Source organism: Orbilia oligospora, assembly GCF_000225545.1.
Source record: "Orbilia oligospora ATCC 24927 unplaced genomic scaffold scaffold00076, whole genome shotgun sequence".
Classification (NCBI taxonomy): Eukaryota; Fungi; Ascomycota; class Orbiliomycetes; order Orbiliales; family Orbiliaceae; genus Orbilia; species Orbilia oligospora.
The window spans coordinates 779,410-799,080 of record NW_011645633.1 but is presented as its reverse complement, the minus strand read 5'-3'; the positions used below and the strand labels follow the sequence as shown (position 1 = coordinate 799,080).

The window sequence follows — 19,671 nt, the reverse complement described above, 5'->3', positions numbered from 1 at the left end:
CAAAGGGAAAAAAAAGTCGAAACACCGGATGAATCCACCTGGTGGGGGCAAGGCGGTCTTTCGGCCCGTCCACACACACAAAATACCACGCAACGCCACAATTCAGGTAAACCTTTCATATACGCATCTGCATTCCGACCAGCCAAGCAGACTTATGTCAAGACACATGAGTCCCGGAAAATCCGCCGTCAAGAAAGGACCCCATGAGTTTAGACCTAAATTGGGTGTTTTAAAGTTGGATTTAGAGAAGGTTTATAAGCCGGAATGTATGCGTCCGATCATCTAGCCCGTATATACCACTAGTTGATATAGAAATGGGGAAACGAGATCCGTCTGGTGCCTGATCTACGCCCTTTCCGAGGCGGAAAACGAGGAATAAAACCATGGTACGTAAGGAACCACGATTTGTTTCAAGAAGACGTCTCGGTTGAATTGAAATCGAAAGAGGGGAGAAACGAATGGACCGAGTTCCTGATTAATTAAACAAATAAAATATAAAAAAACAAATATAGATGTTCTCGAGGATTGTTATATATCGATAACGCAATTGCACCTTGTGAATTTGCATTTGTTATCAATAAGTTAATATAATATAATACTCATAGATATATCAGCTGCTCGAAATCATATATATATGGATATATACAATCACGGGTCTCCTCGAACAATAAACCGTTTCCATAAACTATACAGATATAAAAAACCATCATCCCGTCAAGGAACACTGGTGTCTCCCAAGTCATCCTCTAACACTCAGGCTCCGAAGTACATATACCAGCACGCATGTATATATATCCGCATCACACTAGTTAACTTCAAAAGGCCATTCAATAAATTGATATTACATCTTACGTACTACAATCCATCTAGCCCATATCCCCATCGATCATCCCTAAAGCAATCAGTATCTTTTACACAACTCACTTACGTAAGACATTCTATACCCAAGATCATCTATCTAACTCGCTAAAAGAACCAGCGATCAACGACCTAGTATCGGTCACTGGACCTGGTATATCCGCAGATCTGGGAGGCCAAACAAATAAAAACCCGGAATATTTTAGTTTGAGAAAAAGTAAAAAAAGAAAGAAAGAAAGAAGGTGAAAACGTGGCAACGAGGGAGTGTGTGATGGGGAGGGGGGTCTGATGATGTCGATCATGATATAAGTCTATGCAAACATGCGCACTTACACAATATAATCTTTTAACACCCAGGTTAAGCCTTTGACGCTAGATATGAGTCCAGGGAACGAATTATTAAGTTATGTTGTCAATTGTATCGTGGAAACACCGGTGTACCTGTAATAGATATACGGTATGTACATCGTCTCGTCATAGTGTGCATGATTGATATATCAATATTAAGTCCGTATATGCCGGAAAACACTACTTCAGACCCCGAGTATACGATTCGTTGAACCTGAAGAAAGTAGTATTATATAGTAGTTTTAGAAATTATTTTGCATTGGTATACTAGGTAGTATATAATTATATATATATAAGGAACCTTATTTTAATAAAGATTCCAACCTCATTACCTAAAATCTCTAATTCGAACAATATATAATGGAATACACATCACTCCGAATTCGATTCTCAAGCGAGTACAAAGCAGGTACGTAAACGTCCTCGTATTCGCTCCCAATCCAGACCAGTAAGCCTGCACCAGCAAACAGGCCCCCAAAATTAATTCCCTTCCACACAAAGGTAAAAACCAAGTTATACACAGTAATAATCCACACAAGGTGGCCCCGGCTCACTCACTAAAGTACTCACCTTAGCACTCCAACGGATTAATACTAGCCGAAAGCGGTCTCGTAGAGACAGGGTGCGGGGTAAAGGCGAAAAAAAAACCCTCTCTTCTGAGTGGTCGCTGCCGCATAACAGTGTAATGACGTGCATTACTTATAATTAATTGGGGAGTTCTGTTTCCCCCCCCTCAGGGCCTCGGATCTGTAATACCCCTCACGCGAGGTCTCTTTAATAGAAAGCTTATATTTTCTTGATGGTGGGGTTGATTCGTCAAGATCTTGCTGACTGATCCTATACTATGAACACTAAGGTGTCTTAATGTGAGTATTGATATATCGTATATACTCTCGCAACAAATTCGTAGGTCATTGAATGAACTTAAGATAGATATTAGAATTCTACTTAAGATGCTTGAGGTTTTATTATATATATATCATCAATCAATACATGTGAAGTCATATCTACGTCCTATATATGGGCCTAATCGGTTTGCGCAGCGGATTGTTTAAAAGTATAATAATAATTGACGTCCGACCCACCAGAAACCCTTCTTCTAGTATAAAAAGAGTTCAGGTTCCATATATCAGGAGGGTATCGCCGTCCGTAAGGGATTTTATTCGATTTTTTTACTTTGTTCTTCCTTTTCCACTTTCTGTCTTTCCCACATTACTAGGAAAGAAGACAGTACTGGGTGAGAGACGGGAAATACAAATAGCAAGTTAACACCCGGTGTAAAAAAAAAACGTATAGGGCACAAAAAGGAGTAAAAACGCAGAAGTGAAAACGTTCAATACTCAAGGAGATTTGGGGAATAAAGAGTAGGAGACACTAAAAACTGTTACATGATAATAGACAAGAAATCATAGAAGGCAATAAAGGGGTTGTGACGGGTTTGGGGAGGCGGGAAGTGTGGTAATTCGGTGAGTGGGATTGGGGTTAAGCAGCACTGGACTGCCATTTGTAAGAATGAGATTTTCGACGAAATTTTGGCATTGCGACACTTTTGCTAGGCATTCTACGAGGGGAAGCTGATGTGGAAGGGTTACCCAAAAAATAAGTCCTTGATTGGTTAAAAAGAAGCCTATGAAAAAGAAGAAAGAGAAAAAATTTGGACAGGATCGCAATATCAAGATAATAACCGAAAAACCAGGTGGCTAGAGTCGCGTGCAAGAGAGTTTGGTGCATATCGCAATGATAGAGGATGAAGGGGATGTGACGGTCTTTCGAAAAGCTAAGCTCGAAGTGTTTACTTTGATTCCTCAGCGGGGGGGGCGGCCTCGGCTGTCTCGGTTTTAGGAGCAGCGTCAGTGGCATCCTTTGGTGCGGCCGCATCAGCCTCAGCCTCACCGCTGTCTGACGAAGTCCAGAGGGTGAGGTTATCGCGCAGGAGCTGCATAATCAGGGTAGAGTCCCGATAGCTCTCCTCGCTAAGGGAATCAAGCTCTGCGATAGCATCATCGAAGGCCTGCTTGGCAAGGTGGCAAGCACGATCGGGCGAGTTCAGGATCTCGTAGTAGAAGACGGAGAAGTTGAGGGCCAAACCAAGACGGATTGGGTGAGTTGGGGTAAGGTCGGTTTGAGCGACATCAGTTGCCGACTATTTATAATATTAGCTATACGACTTCTAACTGGTGGGATATGCAATACATACCTTGTAGGCATCGTGAGCGGCGCTGGCGGCATCCTTGCGCTTGTCACCGCTAGCGAACTCAGCGAGATATCGGTGATAATCACCCTTCCTGTGTCAAAGTTAGCATGAGGGTGACGTCGAAAATGAATGGGAGTGCTGACATCTTATGGTAGAAGACCTTAGACTCGCCGGTCTCGGCCTTCTTGATGAGGTAATCGTCGAGGACTTGTAGAACATCCTTGCAGACGTCTTCCAACTCCTTTTCGATCTTGGAACGATACTCGCGAATCTTGCCAACGTGCTTTTCGGACTTCTTGTGTTCCTCCTTCTGTTCGATGGAGGAGATAATACGCCATGAGGCTCTTCGAGTGCCGACGACGTTCTTGTAAGCGACAGACAGGAGATTACGTTCGTCCATGGTGAGTTCGCCACCAAGCTATGAGGGCAATGTTAGGGTTTTATATATAAAGACAGTTGAGGTATGATCGCGTTCATGACTTACCTTGGCAACTTCCTATACGCTCGGAATATATGTATTTAGCGGGGTTACATATTTCCCAAGAGGGTACGACGTTTAATTTTTTACCTTCATGTACTCAACCATTTCTATTCAGCTTGTTAGCCTGCATTGCTCTGGATCAAGGGGTAACGTCTCTGCGATTGCCTACCATCATAACGTTCAGCCTGCTCGCACAACCTGGCGAGGAATGTTTTGCTGTGACGTTCTTTCGTTAGCATCGTGTAGCAGGATCCATCAGAACCTCCATTGCGTCTATGGGGCCCCAGTAACCCGGAAAGGACGGTGCGACTAACTTTTCACGCTACAAGTAAGAATCATCATTAGTATTCGATTTGAACGATCCATCAGAACAATGTCTAGAATGTCCGATCTCATAACAGCCGTCGGACGTCTCACTTCGAGGTGTCACATGCAACGATTCCTCTGCCCCGCTAATGTAGCTGTCAGGGAAAAGGTTTTGCGTTGCTATCCCTCTCAAAGGCTGAGACATGTCCGAAGCGATACTAGATACAAAAGAAACGAGTCGTCCGAGCTTAGTACATACCTCAGAAGCCATTGTATATAGAGTAAGCGGTGATGGTGTGTTTTTCGGAATAGTGGGAGGAAAAGGTTATCGATGGTTCTGCGTAATCGATTATGTGGTCAGCGAGGGGTTCGTTGAGGTCCCGGTCAAACAGCTTGACCGTGATCTAAGGCAAGCTCCAGAAAGGCAGGAGGGGTCACGGGGAGACTACCTCGGAAGGGTCGAAAGCGGTGTGAAGCTATTCAGGTAGCTGGCGATGGTAGTTTGGGGAGGATGGTTACGATGAGGTTGATGGAAGCGTTCAGGGAGAAGTAAGTGGAAGAAGGAGGAAGAAGGGGAGAGGAAGAAGAAGAAGAAAGGCGTTGTCGTAAACAAATTTAATTTGAAGGGAGAGAGCGAGCCCACTCAGACCAGTTACGGAGTACAGACTCAACTCCCCCGTTTCTATTACCAGTTCGATTTCGATTTCGATTTCCATGGCTACGACAAACCATCTCGGATTTACTCAGCAAGCCTCTTACTGCCTGCTGTCTATCTTCGAAAGTATCTACAGTATACTCCCTCTGCTCCGTCTGGACATCATCATTATTTCTCTTCTTCTTGACTCTCATTCTCATCCATCCTCAGTAGGGAGAACCAACTACCAACTACTAACTACCACAAGCGAGCTTCCAACGACAGTGGGGTCCGTTGTGTGTGTGCCTCGAGGATCTCGGTCTCGTCCTCCACGCCCTCCTCCTCAGAAAGGATGAATACAGCTGGCTTTGTAGCTTCTAAGAAGCTTAGCATGGCGCAGTACCACGGATCCTCCATCCAAAGGTCCCTATGAGTTATTAAATTCAAGCTCCCTCGTAGACGCTTCTGTCCGTCGAACCGACTAGGAATAACAAAATAAAAATTAAGAAAATCTTTTCATCAATCGACAGGAGTGGAGCACTTCCCCTAACGCAGGTTGGTTGACGCTTTGCCTGTGCTTGCTGCTTGCTGGCTTCCCGCTGTGCAGCTGCAGTTTGCAGGCCATGCGCAGGTCACAGGATACCGTTCCCTTATTTTCGAGGACGGATGCTTCCAGAAACAGCATACTAGTCACACCCACACACTAACCTTGAGACTTCCTCCCAAGAACCGACTTCCCGTGTCTGTTCTATTCTGGCTGACCTTTTTTGTGTGCGTGTGTGCTGGCTGTTCACCTGAAGTCGCTATCCTCGAACAAGGGCCGCTACTTAGAGGCACATTTTCATGCCGTGCTATCCCCAGGACTCTATTGGTTGACGTGGTCTTCTACCAAACTAACGGTTCATCCGCCATGGACCTTCGGACGGGGTCTAAGATAGTCTCCGTATGAACATATGCACCTCTGTCGACGCTTCGTTGTCGACGTCGGACGAAGACGTATCCAAGGCGCTTAGCCAGGCATGGTTTTGGCTCATCTTCTGAAAGAGGCGGTTCTCCAGCATGCAGGCCCTTGTACGGCGTCAATGCACATAGGGAGCCTAGCCTATATGCCCATCAAATCAAACTGAGGCCAAGTGAATCTCTCTGCATACGTGCCTACCGACGATTTGCAATTCGCGATCACGGTTCTTTTTTTTTTCCCTTTGGGGGCGTCGAAATGCAAGCTGTTCCATCCCGTCGACACAGCCCCCATTGTCCGTTCCCGTCCATTTGGAGACCGCTCGCCGATGATCCGGTGGAGAGTGTCCGATCTTCCATCAGGAGGGATCTGAGGAGCACAGGCCGCGGCTTCTCCCCAGCCAGTGGTTCGATACCCACGCTAACGGATTTCATGATTGCCAGACCCACATATCACACTCGAGTAGGAAAGCTTAAAGCTTTTCCCGGTTCCGCGAACAGAAACAAACCCTCTACTACGTAAAGCACTATCGAAATCTCCCAACGAAGACATATCTGCCCAGACCCAAGTAGACGATAGCTCAGACGGAATAACTTTGTTTTTAAAAGTGAAAACTTCCGAACCGTTGATACAATTCTTTGGGATAGTAGATTCGCGTTGATTTCCATGACCAAAAATTAAACTTGGATGTCGTGCAATGCCTTCGCAGCGACGTCATCGGCATTACCCCACTGCACCTTCATGCAACTTCCAGCCAGCAGGAATTAAACCCGGCCCGGCCTACATGGAAAGGAAAACAAAAGGCAAAACTCATTAAGTTTCCCGCGTAATACAATCATCAGCCGTTGTGGTGTGGCGATATATCGGTTAATTGTGTGATGCGTTCGCATGCAGGTCAAGCCACATGTTCCGTACCACTCACCAGCCGCAGTGGCACAGAGTGGCGCTCCAAAATGCAACGCCTAAGAACGCGAGTTCACGCTAGTTGACAAGCTGACAGTTCCGGGTAGTGATAAGATTTTTATATGTAATATTCTTTAATCGGTGGGTGAGCGTGTGGCCTCAAGACTATGCCGTATTCAACTGATACCCGAATCCCAACAAGAAGCTCGTTACTTTTGGTCCGTGCCTGCTTTAAAGAGGCAGTTTGATACACTTCAGGCTTGCTATCCTATATCTACCCTTGTTAAGAGTTTACAGGTATATTCGCTACCAATGGGTCAAAATTCCCAAGTAAAAATACTTTATATTGGCATAAAATGTGCCGCCAAATAAATTCTGACAGGCCTCCTGGATATCTATACGAACTATATGTACATCCCTAGATCGCAGGAAATAAAATACAATGAAAGTGCAAAGAATTCACTGAAGTGTGTATATATATTCAGCAGATAACGGATAGAAAACAGGAAGAAGGTGATCACACGTGAAGGTGGGAAAGAATTGAGACTCCGGAGAGAGAGACCCGCCAAAAAGAAAATCGCTCGAGTAATACCGTAAGTATGTCCAACAAGAATGCTCATATCATCGTATCATATCACATCACTTTATCGTAAAATCGTAAAAGAAAAAGCAAACAGCCGCTTAAAGTTCTTAATCATAGCCCGATCAGGGCAGCAGAGCTAAAGTAGTTTAATAATAACCACCTCCATAGTCATCATCGTCTTCGGATCCGCTAGCAGGTTGGGTGGTCTGTGCCTGGGCCGTGGTAGTAGTAGTCGTTTTAACAGCAACCGAAGTGGTGCTCGACGAAGTCTCGGTGCCCTTACCACCTGGGACTGCTGAGGTACTAGCAGCCGAAGCCCCCTTGGTTGTCGTTTTACATCCGACCATCGGTGCAACCCAAGTAGTGGTAGATGGGCAGCTGCAGTCGTCTGGGCATTGCCCCGGAACATAAACGGTCAAGGTGGCCTGTTTATTATGTCCGATACAAGAGCACGGGTATATTCTTGTACTTGTTGCTGTATTTGTGCACTTATTAACACAGAGTTTCTTGTTGCAGAGGCGGGTGCTCACGGTGACTGTAGTGGATGGTGGACATTCCAAAAACTGTTCCGTGGCTCCGACGGACGGCGCAGTAGTTATAGTGGCCGAACTAGAACCGGCGGATTGAGTAGTTTTCGAGGTGCTGGTTGATACCTTACCACCTGCGCTAGAGCTACTAGTAGCTGCCTTGATAGTGCTCGTGCTGGTCTTGACCGCGGGGTTTGCGGAAGAAGACTTGTTGGTGGGATTTGCGGAAGAGCTCTTGTTTGTAGGATTTGCTGAAGAAGATTTATTTGTAGGGTTTGCGGAAGAAGATTTATTTGTAGGGTTTGCGGAAGAAGATTTATTCGTAGGATTTGCTGAAGAAGACTTATTCGTGGGGTTTGCTGAGGAAGACTTGTTCGTAGGGTTTGAAGAGGAAGACTTGTTAGTTGGGTTCGCGGAAGAATACTTGTTCGTGGGATTTGCCGACGAGGACTTATTCGTAGGATTTGCGGAAGAAGACTTGTTTGTGGGATTTACAGAAGAAGATTTATTTGTGGGCTTCGCGGAAGATGACTTATTTGTGGGCTTCGCGGACGAAGACCTGCTTGTGTAGTTTCCAACGGAGGCCTTGCTCGTAGATTTTGTGGTGGAAGACTTGTTTGTATAGTTTGCGGAAGCCTTGCTCGTGGTAGTAGTGGTCTTTGAAGTAGAAGTAGAGGTCTTGACAGCTGGGCCACCGGAACTGCTCTTAGCTGTCGTGGTAGAGGCCTTGGTGGTAGTCGTCTTATCATCACCATATCCGTAGCCACCATATCCGTACTCGTCGTCATCATCACTTCCACTTCCACCTCCACTAGTGGTTGGCTTTGTGGAAGAGATTGTACTTGAACCGGTCTTGCCAATCACAGTACCACCAGTTGTGGTCTTGCTGCTAGAGCCTCCTGCTCCGGCGCTGCTGGACTTGGATGTAGATCCGCCAGGTCCGCCAGGTCCGCCAGACGCACTGCTGCTAGATCCAGGCTTGGAACTGGACGAGCTTGTTTTGACTGAAGGACCACCAGATGTAGTGGAGCTGCCAGATCCGGGTTTGGAAGTCGAAGAGCTGGGCTTGGGGGTAGAACCACCGGCGCCACCAGAAGTAGTGGTGCTAGCACCAGTCTTAGCAGTCGAGGAGCTAGATTTGGCTGTATAGCCGCCAGACGTAGTGCTGTTGGGTCCAGACTTAGAACTAGATGAACTTGTTTTTACTGAAGGCCCACCGGGTATAGTGCTGCTGGATCCAGACTTGGCGGTCGAGGAACTTGGCTTTGAAGTAGATCCGCCAGGTCCACCAGGCCCACTGCTGCTAGAGCCGGGCTTGGAACTAGACGAGCTTGTTTTTACTGAAGGTCCACCGGGTATAGTGCTGCTGGATCCGGACTTGGCGGTCGAGGAACTTGGCTTTGAAGTAGATCCGCCAGGTCCGCCAGGTCCACCAGGCCCACTGCTGCTAGAGCCGGGCTTGGAACTAGAAGTACTTGTTTTAACTGAAGGTCCACCGGGTGAAGTGCTGGTCGAGGAACTGGGCTTGGAAGTAGATCCGCCAGGTCCGCCAGGTCCACCAGACGCACTGCTGCTAGAGCCGGGCTTAGAACTAGATGAACTTGTTTTAATTGAAGGGCCACCGGATGTAGTGCTGCTTGATCCAGGCTTGGCGGTCGAGGAATTAGTTTTTACTGTATAACCACCAGACGTAGTGCTACCAGATCCAGGCTTAGAACTAGACGAACTTGTCTTTACTGAAGGGCCACCAGGTGTAGTGCTGCTAGATCCAGACTGGGACGTAGATCCACCAGATCTATCAGATGTGGCAGAAGTAGATCCCTTCGAGCTGCTAGACCCATACCTAGCAGTCGAGGAGCTCGTTTTGGCTGTATAGCCGCTGGAAGTAGGACCGCTAGATCCAGAATTAGCTGTCGACGAGTTGGGCTTAGATGTAGAGCTACCAGATCCGCTCGTTTTGACTGAAGGGCCACCAGATGTAGTGGAGCTGGACTTGGATGAAGACCCACCAGGCCTATTAGATGTGGTGGAGGTATAACCGTGAGAACTGTTGCCGCCAGGCTTGGAGGTCGACGAGTTGGAATTGGGTGTGGGACCACCTGATCCACTAGAGCTACTGGTGCTAGCTCCAGATTTAGCAGTCGAGGTACTAGATTTCGATGTAGATCCACCAGGTCCACCAGAGGTAGATGGGTTCGAGCCAGACGAGCTGGAAGTCGAACCACCCGATCTTGGTGTCGTAGAGGCATTACCTGTAGAACTGCCAGATCCACCGGACGTAGTGCTAGATCCAGGCTTGGAAGTTGAAGAGCTGGTCTTCACTGAAGGACCACCAGATGTGGTGGAACCAGAGCCGTTGGAGCTGCTAGGCCCGGACTTGCTTGCTGAGGAGCTCGATTTGCTTGAAGATCCGCCAGATCCGCCAGATCCGCCAGATGTTGTGGTAGGGCTTCTGGAGCTACTAGACCCAGATTTGGCAGTCGAGGAGCTTGTTTTGGCCGTGTAACCGCCGGATGTAGTACTGCTAGATCCAGGTCTTGGAGTAGAGCTGGATCCAGATCCAGATTTAGTAGTGGAACTGCTGGATCCGGATCCTGAGCTATTAGGACCTGGCTTGATAGGGGTATAGCCAGGTCTGGTAGCAGAGCTAGATTTCGATCCACCATTGCAAACTGTCATCGTAACTGGGGTCTTAGTTGTCAAAGTAACCCTCCTACATGGGCTGCCGTAGTGACACAATTCGGTAACCAGAGAAAGAGTCTCGACTTTAGCGGTGGTCTTGCAATCGCCATTACCGGGAGGCGGTGCGGTCATGCTACCGCAGACAGAAGCAACCCCTACGTAAGTTTGAACGACAGTGACAAGATGAGTGACACTTTTCGGTTTGCAGTCTTCCTTTTTTTGAGCTGCAGCACCTTGCAGGCCGGATGCACTAGTGAATTCCGTAACGTTAGCACTCAGGCTCTAATATTAATATACATACTGCGCTAGTGAACACAGTTTTGATGCGATCGAAAGTATAGAAATTCACGTACCCGGCCAATAAAACCGTGAGAAGTTGTGAATTTAGCTTCATTTTGGACTATTCCGTTTCCACGCGGCCGCGATCCAAAGTGTATATAATCAATGAATGACTTGAAGTTCGTTCTTAAGTGTAAATGAATGTTATGTGTATAGTACTCCAAAAAAGCACTTCCACAAATCTACCAATAGCAATAACGAGAGACTAATGGTAGGAAATCACAGAGTCACCTGCGACAGGAAAAGAACGGGACGATATCGAGCCAGACGGCGGGATATCAAACAACAAGGAACGACAGGCCGACGATGGTCGGGAAAGTTGGTAAATCCTTTTTTTCAGACTCCAGACATCCTTTTATAGAGCCTTCCCAAATAAAAGTTTCCGCGCAGATAACCCTTAGGAATCGGATGGTTTGGTCTCGGTTCGAGGCTAGCTTGGCGTATTTCTTTTCCCATTTTGACATTTGCAATATCGTATGAAGCTTGCGAAGTGATAAAAGAGTGTGTTGTTGAGTTGAAATTGTGGTTTCTCGAAATCGCCAAGACCTCGATTTGCATCTGTCCAACCGACGCTAAAGTCGGACTCCGGCTCTGCTGCCCTTTTCGCTCCAGCTTTAACCTAAAGGGTCTGCGGTCAACCCAAAGAACAGATTATTGACCATCCAGGCCACCGGGTATTATATCTCCAACGACCTTTTCTTTACCAATAACCATTGAGGCGCAGTGCTTGCCCTCAATCAAAGTTTCTCGCGGGACGGTCTTGTTGTAAGGGCACCGAACCCGACCTTAACTACCGTTATATTAATCTATTACTAAGTAGCCGCCAGAAGAAAAAAACAAGGAACTTGAAAGACTGTCACGTATCTGGTATACATAGTCGCCCCAGGCTAGGTCCAAACGCTACGATCCTACATTAAACGTTTACTAGCGACCTAGGACATGCAGATCGTGACATTTAATGAAGAAGCAAGGATATTATCTAAACCTCCGTCTACCCTAATTCAAAATTGACAGAATTTTACTGTGCTTCGGTTGTTACTGACCTGATTGGCTTATTAACCCAATCCAGATCTAGAATATCTGCTCATAAGCTTCTGATAGTTGCATGCAGCATGATTTTTAAGCTATTTTATTGACGCATGTTTTATGCACTCGAGGAAACATTGAAACAATTTCCCTTAGTGGTTCGGTCCATATAACTTCTTTCGAAATACATATGATATCAGGTGTAGGAAGTCCTTGCTTAAATTAAACACCACCGCGGATCCTTCCATAAACCGCCTGCTCAATCCACTGGCGTGTGTGCTCCTCCGAGGTTCGATATAGTGCAATTTAGCCGTTACAGAATGACGAGGGTTACATTCATCTCAAAAAGGCCTTGATACACTAGGACTAGAAAAATAGGGTGATGTTTTTCATTAAATTTCAGCCTACCCCAATACCAGTTTCCTGACTCAAGGCCCCCCAGCGAGATCAGATATATATATGCGCCCAGAAACCCAAAATATATTAGCTTGGTCCATTGGCATTGCTTCTACCTTCTTAGAATGAAATATACATGCGGCTGAAATACATATTACTCCGCTCTTTTCTATGGTTGTGCGTGTATAGGTTTAGATTGTAATTATAAAAGATCTTAATAACTACTTAAGTATCGATATCCTCGCATCCCAGAAAACGGTTTGAAGCTCGTCGAGATGTTGTATTTTCAGGGTCTTTCGTGTTGTTTTAACCAAGTCTTGGCGGTGGAGGGGCAAACCTCAACCCCAGTTAAGGCCCTCCGCGCTGCACTGACGTTGTCTCGTCCATCTACGAACGCAATATAGCGACACCAAAAGTATACTGTGTCATCTCCGAGCAAGATACCTAATGAATGGCATGTAAACAACCTTGCTATATTGGTGTATAGAATTCCTAAAATACTCGCTACGAACCTTCCTTTTCTATACCAAAGCTGTGGTCAACCAGCAACATCGACCCACGAGCTTGAATCACCGTTAACCGATAACCGCAGTTCGTACCTTTCGACATAAACAGCGGAAATGCCCCAAGGCAAGTAGACCAATAGAGCCTTTATATTTATTTGTTTTTTGCATGAGTTTTAACTTAAGTGGGTCTACTCAGAGCTAGTATAACCAAGCTAACCCCATTCTTCTCTTTCCGGTCCTAGTTGACCTTGATTTCTATGCGATCCTGGGTGTCTCGACCTCTGCAACGCAGGATGAGATCCGCAAGGCTTATAAAGTACAGTCTCTCAAGACTCATCCCGACAGAGTTGCTGTAAACGATCCTACTCGTACTGAACGGACCAAGAAGTTCCAAGAAGGTAATCTTATCAATCCCGGGATATATTAAATCTTGCACTTTAAATATTGTATATCTAACGTTGATTCCAATAGTCCAAGAGGCGTACTACACCCTTTCTGACTCTGCACGCCGCCGTGACTATGATGCAAGCAGGGCGTATAACCCACCTCGTGGTTCGCCGTCATGGCGGGATAGCCAGTTCGGTGATATCTTCGAGGAAATGATGAGAGATGAGGGACTACAAGATGCCGACGACCCAGAAGCTAGGAAGAAGGCAACAGGTCGGTTTTACGGAATCATGGGAGGCGTCAGTGGTGCCGCTTTAGGATTTATCGTTGCCAACTTTCCAGGCATGCTTGGTATGTTGTCCGTTTGGATGGTTTAAAATCGATTTATATTATAGGTGAGGCTAATACTTTCGTAGCGGGTGCCGTCGCAGGTAATCGGCTTGGTGCGGTGCGAGATGCGAAGGGGAAGTCTGTCTACGAAGTCTTTCAAGAATTACCGCAGGGTGAAAAGGCCAAGGCGAGTTTCCATGTTCATACTGAATTAACCATTATCTGCTATTAGCATGCTAACGCATTTTCCCTATCTAGCTATTGTCCGATCTTGCTATGAAGGTTCTGTCCCAAGTTGTGACAGCTTAGGTCAATGATTACAAATGGGTAGTTGTACGGATCTTTTCCCCCGTCTGATCTTTCAAGGCGTTCAGGGCACAGGCGGATTCGAGGCGAGTTCAGGATATAAGGTCTCCCATAAGCAAGCTTAGAACAAGATATAGTCTCTTCTTCAAACGGTTTATGTCGCACCTAGCATTTACCTAATTCCCAGTGCGAGATTCACGTATCTTGTGGCTTCGCAAATCAATTAAACAATAGTTATCATTTTAGTAGTTCACCTTTCGCTAAAAGAATGTCTATATGACACGTCAGAAAGCCTCGAAAATAAAAAGACGGCTGAATACAAGTAGGTTGGGCATGATAAACAATGTCGCTATGCTATGGCATGAATGAAAAACAAATACCTCCTTTTCAAAAATAATATGGAGGTTCATACAGAATAAAGGTAAAGCCTAAGAGATTTAGTGTTTTTATTCGAAGTTCAGAGTCACCGCCCTAACTGCGCAATCGTCAGCACAGTTTCAATCGAATGACTCCCACCCAGGGTATATGGCATAGGGCTACTACTTACTCCCATCTAAGTCATCATCTCAATATTTCTTCCACTCTTTCATGCGTGGTGATGGCGCCCGTTGAGTAACAGTACTCCGCTTCCCTCCAAACCAAGATTCTCGCTCTGGATCCTTCCCTCTCAATGCATCATCTTCGGGCACCCAACTCTCCACAAAGAACCCCAAATTCAGTATATCAATCAATTGTTGCAAGTGCCCAACATGCTTTTCAATCTCGCTTCCGTCCGTCCATTTCTCGCCCTTTGGAAACTTGCTTTTTGGTTGTCCTAGATTGGCTGGTGGTTTGTTGGGATCGTATCGATAGGGCGTACCATTTCCGTAGAACCAGACTTTTTCGTCCTTGTAATCTCTCCAAACAGTCAGGAGATTATAAAAAAACGCAGAGTAAAAGAAAGTCCTATCGGCTCTCACGCGCTCCAGAATGTTGGGCCCAAGTGGAATACCAGGCATGAACGGTAGGTTGTGTTCGAGTTCTCTACCCAAAATCACTTTACGAGGCTCCTTTATACTCATAGCCGGCTTCCAAAAGTAATTCTCTCCAAGTGTTTTTAGATCCCTAGGAAATTGTTTCAAATCGGGCATGATAAGACATTGATCGAAAATGGTCTCAAGCAAGTGTGGATCCCGGGCGAGATAATAAGGATGCAATTCGTGGCAAAAGAGAGAATAAATCGCCATAGGCTTTTCTGGAGGGTCTTTCGGCGGTGCTGGGGATTCATTGATGTTGATTGTGATATCTTTGTACGTGCTTTTGCTAAAGGGTACGGGGAAATTGCTTTCATCGACTTCCCGATAGTCAGAAAGCCTAAACTCCAAGGCTTCATTTCGAAGCCCAGGAATCTGTCCCATTCGTTTTTCCCTTTCTTCTTCCGAGAGCCCTATCCACTCCTTGTCAACCCATTCGTGAGAATCGTCCGAATTCATCCTCACAGTAAGACTAAACGCCCTAACTAATAAAGCTTCTCTCTCCTTCGCCATCAATAATTGCACCCAGTCTACGAAGAAAGTAGGTCCCAGGTTTACAAACGAGAGATAGAGGTGCTGCTGCACAGTGAGGGCTTGATGATAAGTCTTGATGATGGAGATCTCTTCCCATCGTGTTGCAGACGGATAGTTTTTCTGAAAGTCCTCTGGCAGTTGCCAATGTTTCGGCTTAACCCTGAAGTGGAAGTCTCTTTCTTCGGGGTTTCCTTCCACACCCTCATTGTTCAAGGCCTGGGGATTCGACTCGGCATATTGATTTCTTTCGTAGTATCTACCCGTCCGAATTTGGATCTCTCTAGTCATTGAGTAAGAGCTCAACGGAGCGTTCTTGAGAGGGAAAGGGGTCATATGATCCTTCTCTAGGTCTCTTGGAGAAATCGCGTCTTCATTCACAAACTCTCCATAAGGTTCTGGCATCGGAACCCCCATCAACTCAAACGGAGTTACTATGGGTGTTGGCCCTTTGTCCTTGGCGCATAGAAGATTCCATCTTGTTAAATTTAGGTCCAGCAATAGCTTCTCTGATAGCTGTAAGTGAATACCCATTTGGTATGATTCCTCCATTCTAATGCTCTGTATGAGTGCCTTGAATTTTTCGTGGATATTACGAGTATCTGGCTTATCATGAAGTAAACCGAGTTGAAGAGCCGGATGAGTTAATAGCCCCAGTTTATTCATTCTGTCGTAGGCAGCATTGGTAATGGATATTGGCTCTATTACCCGCTGGCTCTCTTCCAGCTTTTTGGCGACCTGGGCTTTGAACTGTTCTTGAATTCGTCTCCTCGCCTCCGCCTTCAAAGCCGCTACCGCTTCCGGAGTCTGAAATGAGGGCTCTTTTGCCAGCTCAGCCTCTGAAACACTTTTTGTTTCTTGGTGATCGATCTCATTCTCCTTTTCGTAGTGAACTGGACGACCATGCACAGTGGACGGGCGTGGCATGAACTCCCACACCTTCTGGCTTTGTTGATCCGATTTAACGCTTTTTGTGGGTGTTCTCTCTTTATCATCTCGAGTTTTGTCTGAATTTGAGACCGGTGTCCCCATTTCAACCCGTTGTGGGAGGATCGAAGGCGTAAATCGAGTGTCGGCCTCTGCTCGCTGTTTTGGTGGGAACACGAAATTAGAGGTATCGGCATGCTGTATTTTCTTAGCAAAATTGGAATAGTTTTCCGGTCTATACAGCTGGCGAATTCCTCCTTCGGTATCTGATCTTGCCTTCCCACGGCCAGACAAAAAAGGGTTTTCCATTTCCTGTGGGCTGGTAAAGGGCTCCCTCTCCTGCATGTAACTCTGAACGCTACAACGGTCGTCAAAGTCAGATTGGGCATCCCATCCAATTTGGCCATATTGGGATCCATAGCTAGATGATTCAGGGTAGAGCTGTCCCGCTGGTCCTATCCATTGTTCTCTCTGCAAGGGATCACCCTGTCTTCTCTCTCCCATATATGATTGGTATTCTTGCGGGATTTGTTGTTGAAATGCGTAGCTTTGTTGATAAGCGTCGTGAGGGCCCCCAGGTGAAAACATAGGGAAGCTCTGGGAGGCAGCTTGGCCTGCTGGTACCTGTTGCGCTTGTGATTGATTTGGTTCTTGTGGAGCTTCGTTGAGGAATGTTTGGTCAAATGGTTCAGGTTCATATTCTCGAGCTTGAGGCGGATGAGAGGACTGGTATTGGTGGAATGGGGTATAAAACCCGGAGTCATGCGCTAGGGATATCGATGGAGTCGACCCGGGAGAAGTGAAGAATGGTGATGGAGAGTATCGCACACTGCCTGATACTGGGAGTTCACTATCAGGGTAAGCTATCCCGAGGTCCGGAGCTAATGGCCGCCATGGCATAGGGCTCGCAATATGAAGGTTGTCAGTAGCTTGGACGAGGTCTTCATCATCCCGAGGACCTCCTGGGTAACTTTGACGCGTCGACATTTTCGTCAATAATTTAGAGCTCAAAACTTTGACCTTTGGCTTCGTCGAAGATTGAGGCCGAGTAAGTGGAGAGAACAACAGCTGCAGAAGGAGTGGATTGGCAGTTTTTAAAGGTTGATGGGTTTCAAAAAGCTGAAGAGAAGACTGAGGACTTGGATGGAATACTGAATTGACAGCATGGTGGTAGATGGTTGATGGAGTGATGAAGAGGGATGTACGATGGCTTCTGTTGCTGTAAGAAAGACCGCCAGTGCAGGAACCGTCTTTAGAGCAACGAGTGTTGTATTTTGGGTCAAATTCGTGTTGGATCACTTGGGCAGTCTCGACACTAAACCAGCTTAGCTCATCACATAAGACAGAGCTTGGTTACGAGACCTGGGACTAGTCTCAACAAGATAGCACTAACACTGACGCCAGGGTGATTATTTAAATCCAACTAAAGCTCTAGAGATTAAGGGCAAGTTTGTCTTGTTCTCAGGTGGAAGCTTTAGTCTCATTCGAGTACATTTAAATATTGCAAAATTATCAGTTAGAATATAAAATGCATATGCAATTTCAATTCCCAGAATACTATATACATCCTTCATATATATATTTACAGATAAGTGCTAAATACTCGGAAAAATCTCAATTCCTAGTCACCCATGAAGCAGGTCGTTTGAATTGGGGGGTGCGAAGCTTAAGAACCCCAAAGTTATTCTGTATCATAGCACCTGCTCCCTAAAACATCTTCATCTCTTACAAGCACTGAGAGTAGTAAGCATTTCCAGATTGGCAAGTGCTTCCCGATTGGCAGCAGGTAGCTCCGGTCCAGCCAATACCACCGCATTGTCCCCACTTAGCAGAGCAGTTGCCGCCACCACCGTTGTTTGCAGCAGTGGTAGTTCTCGGTGTGGAAGTGGTTTGCTGTCCACCAGGAGTGGTAGTTGGCTGGGTGCTGCCGCCCGATCCAACAGACATAGTAGCAGATCCGCTGCTGAAGTAACCCTCAGTGGCCAAGATCATGTAGTCGAAGCTTGTTCCTAGTTGCAGACCAGCGGCGGCCCAGGCGTCGAAGTGGGCTCCGACATTGACGGATCCAGAGCTTCGCTTGTTCCTTCGAACGGACCAGAATTGCTGGAAGGTCGAAGTTCCATCGATAGATGGCTGGTTGGTTCGGGTGCTGACCAAGATGTCGTAGACACTGCCGTCGATATTGATACTTCCCCTGTTGGTGGCACCAGAAGATGGGTTGTAGGTACCGAAGTTCTCAACAATGTAGTACTCGATCAATGGGCTCCTGGTCCATCCGTAGATGGCGAGGTAGGAGTTACCATTGGGGTTGTAGCTACCGGAGTAGTTAACAGTTCTACGAGGAGAAAAATTAGTTATTTCGAAGATCAATATTATACTGAAGCTAATCATACCGGCGACCACCTGGTCTCCATCCCTTTCCTCCGACGAAGTTTCCTCCAGATTGCCAGACAACGCTGTATGCGCCACCAGCAAGGTTGGTGTAGGTGACTTGAGAACCACCATCAGTCCACCAAGAGAAGTAGTATCCATCGTGGGTACCAGTGGCGCTTGGAGTTCCAGCACGAGGGAAAAGGGATCTGTCGTAAGGGGTGAATCCCGGGACGGCTAGGGCGCCAACAATTGCAGAGCTAGCTGCGAGAAGAGTAGAGAAAGAAACCATATTGATTGATTTATTGATTGAGGAACTACCAGCCACTGTAGATGTTCTTTGAGGTCGTGATGACTTGTTGAAAAAAAATCACCATCGAAGAAGTCAACTGGCGTCCTTTTTATACATCTTCAAATCCTTGTCCTTCTATTGCCATATACTCTAGCTTGGATTAACTTTCAGATACAATCGTGATCGGATTGGCGACCCTGGGTCTGACCCATGCACGGAACAAGTTCAAGCTAGTCGAACTGGCGAAATATTCCATTTCTCGGGATATCGCTATTTGCATTCCGGCGCATTGTGACGAGTTGAGGTGGTTAGTTTTCGACAACATGCCATGGTACAAGCACTTTTCGTTCCTTTGGGCCAGAATGGGTAATTTGGGTAAATGCATAAAAGGCGGTCGCTATAATAATAGGACATGGCCTTATTAATCTTCAATACCAGTGTATTTCGCCAAGTCAGAAGTCTGCCTTTCTTCGACTGACAGAGCTTAGAGCAGCGTGTTCTGCAATCGACGGTACGACAGCCGTTTTTCCTGATTAACGTGACTAGTAGGGTCAGGGGTGCTGCCCCAGTTCTTAGCCCGCCAACGAAGGCCTTTCATTCGACAATTTTATGCCGTGGGTGTTCCAGGGTACTTAGCAGCGGTTTTTAATATGTCGGAAGTTTATTAGGGCTGGTGAAGCAAGTGGGTCGGAAAGTAGATCAAGCCTGACTGCCTAAGATTCATATTCGGATTGTGTAGAAATGGCAAGTGCAAATGGCACTTTGAAACGGCTC

General features: G+C 46.4%; 4 protein-coding genes across 4 annotated transcripts; 1 reads left to right on the top strand and 3 right to left on the bottom strand.

Annotated features, from left to right (window-relative positions):
• Nucleotides 1-2,998: 2,998 nt before the first annotated feature.
• AOL_s00076g221 (uncharacterized protein) lies at nucleotides 2,999-4,458 on the bottom strand (the record flags this gene model as incomplete). Its single annotated transcript, XM_011122774.1, has 8 exons — nucleotides 2,999-3,349; nucleotides 3,404-3,491; nucleotides 3,544-3,818; nucleotides 3,885-3,896; nucleotides 3,969-3,988; nucleotides 4,051-4,097; nucleotides 4,196-4,203; nucleotides 4,447-4,458. 8 exons carry the CDS (start codon nucleotides 4,456-4,458, stop codon nucleotides 2,999-3,001), a joined length of 813 nt encoding a protein of 270 aa, XP_011121076.1.
• A 2,953-nt stretch (nucleotides 4,459-7,411) lies between these two features.
• Nucleotides 7,412-10,868, bottom strand: AOL_s00076g220 (uncharacterized protein; the record flags this gene model as incomplete). Its single annotated transcript, XM_011122773.1, has 2 exons — nucleotides 7,412-10,724; nucleotides 10,828-10,868. The coding sequence occupies 2 exons, from the start codon at nucleotides 10,866-10,868 to the stop codon at nucleotides 7,412-7,414; spliced, it is 3,354 nt and encodes a 1,117-aa protein (XP_011121075.1).
• A 2,039-nt stretch (nucleotides 10,869-12,907) lies between these two features.
• On the top strand, nucleotides 12,908-13,767 carry AOL_s00076g219 (uncharacterized protein; the record flags this gene model as incomplete). The annotated part of the gene is made up of 5 exons (XM_011122772.1): nucleotides 12,908-12,923; nucleotides 12,984-13,139; nucleotides 13,213-13,479; nucleotides 13,545-13,657; nucleotides 13,717-13,767. The coding sequence occupies 5 exons, from the start codon at nucleotides 12,908-12,910 to the stop codon at nucleotides 13,765-13,767; spliced, it is 603 nt and encodes a 200-aa protein (XP_011121074.1).
• A 563-nt stretch (nucleotides 13,768-14,330) lies between these two features.
• On the bottom strand, nucleotides 14,331-18,897 carry AOL_s00076g218 (uncharacterized protein; the record flags this gene model as incomplete). The annotated part of the gene is made up of 3 exons (XM_011122771.1): nucleotides 14,331-17,550; nucleotides 17,965-18,570; nucleotides 18,629-18,897. The coding sequence occupies 3 exons, from the start codon at nucleotides 18,895-18,897 to the stop codon at nucleotides 14,331-14,333; spliced, it is 4,095 nt and encodes a 1,364-aa protein (XP_011121073.1).
• Between the last annotated feature and the right edge of the window lie 774 nt (nucleotides 18,898-19,671).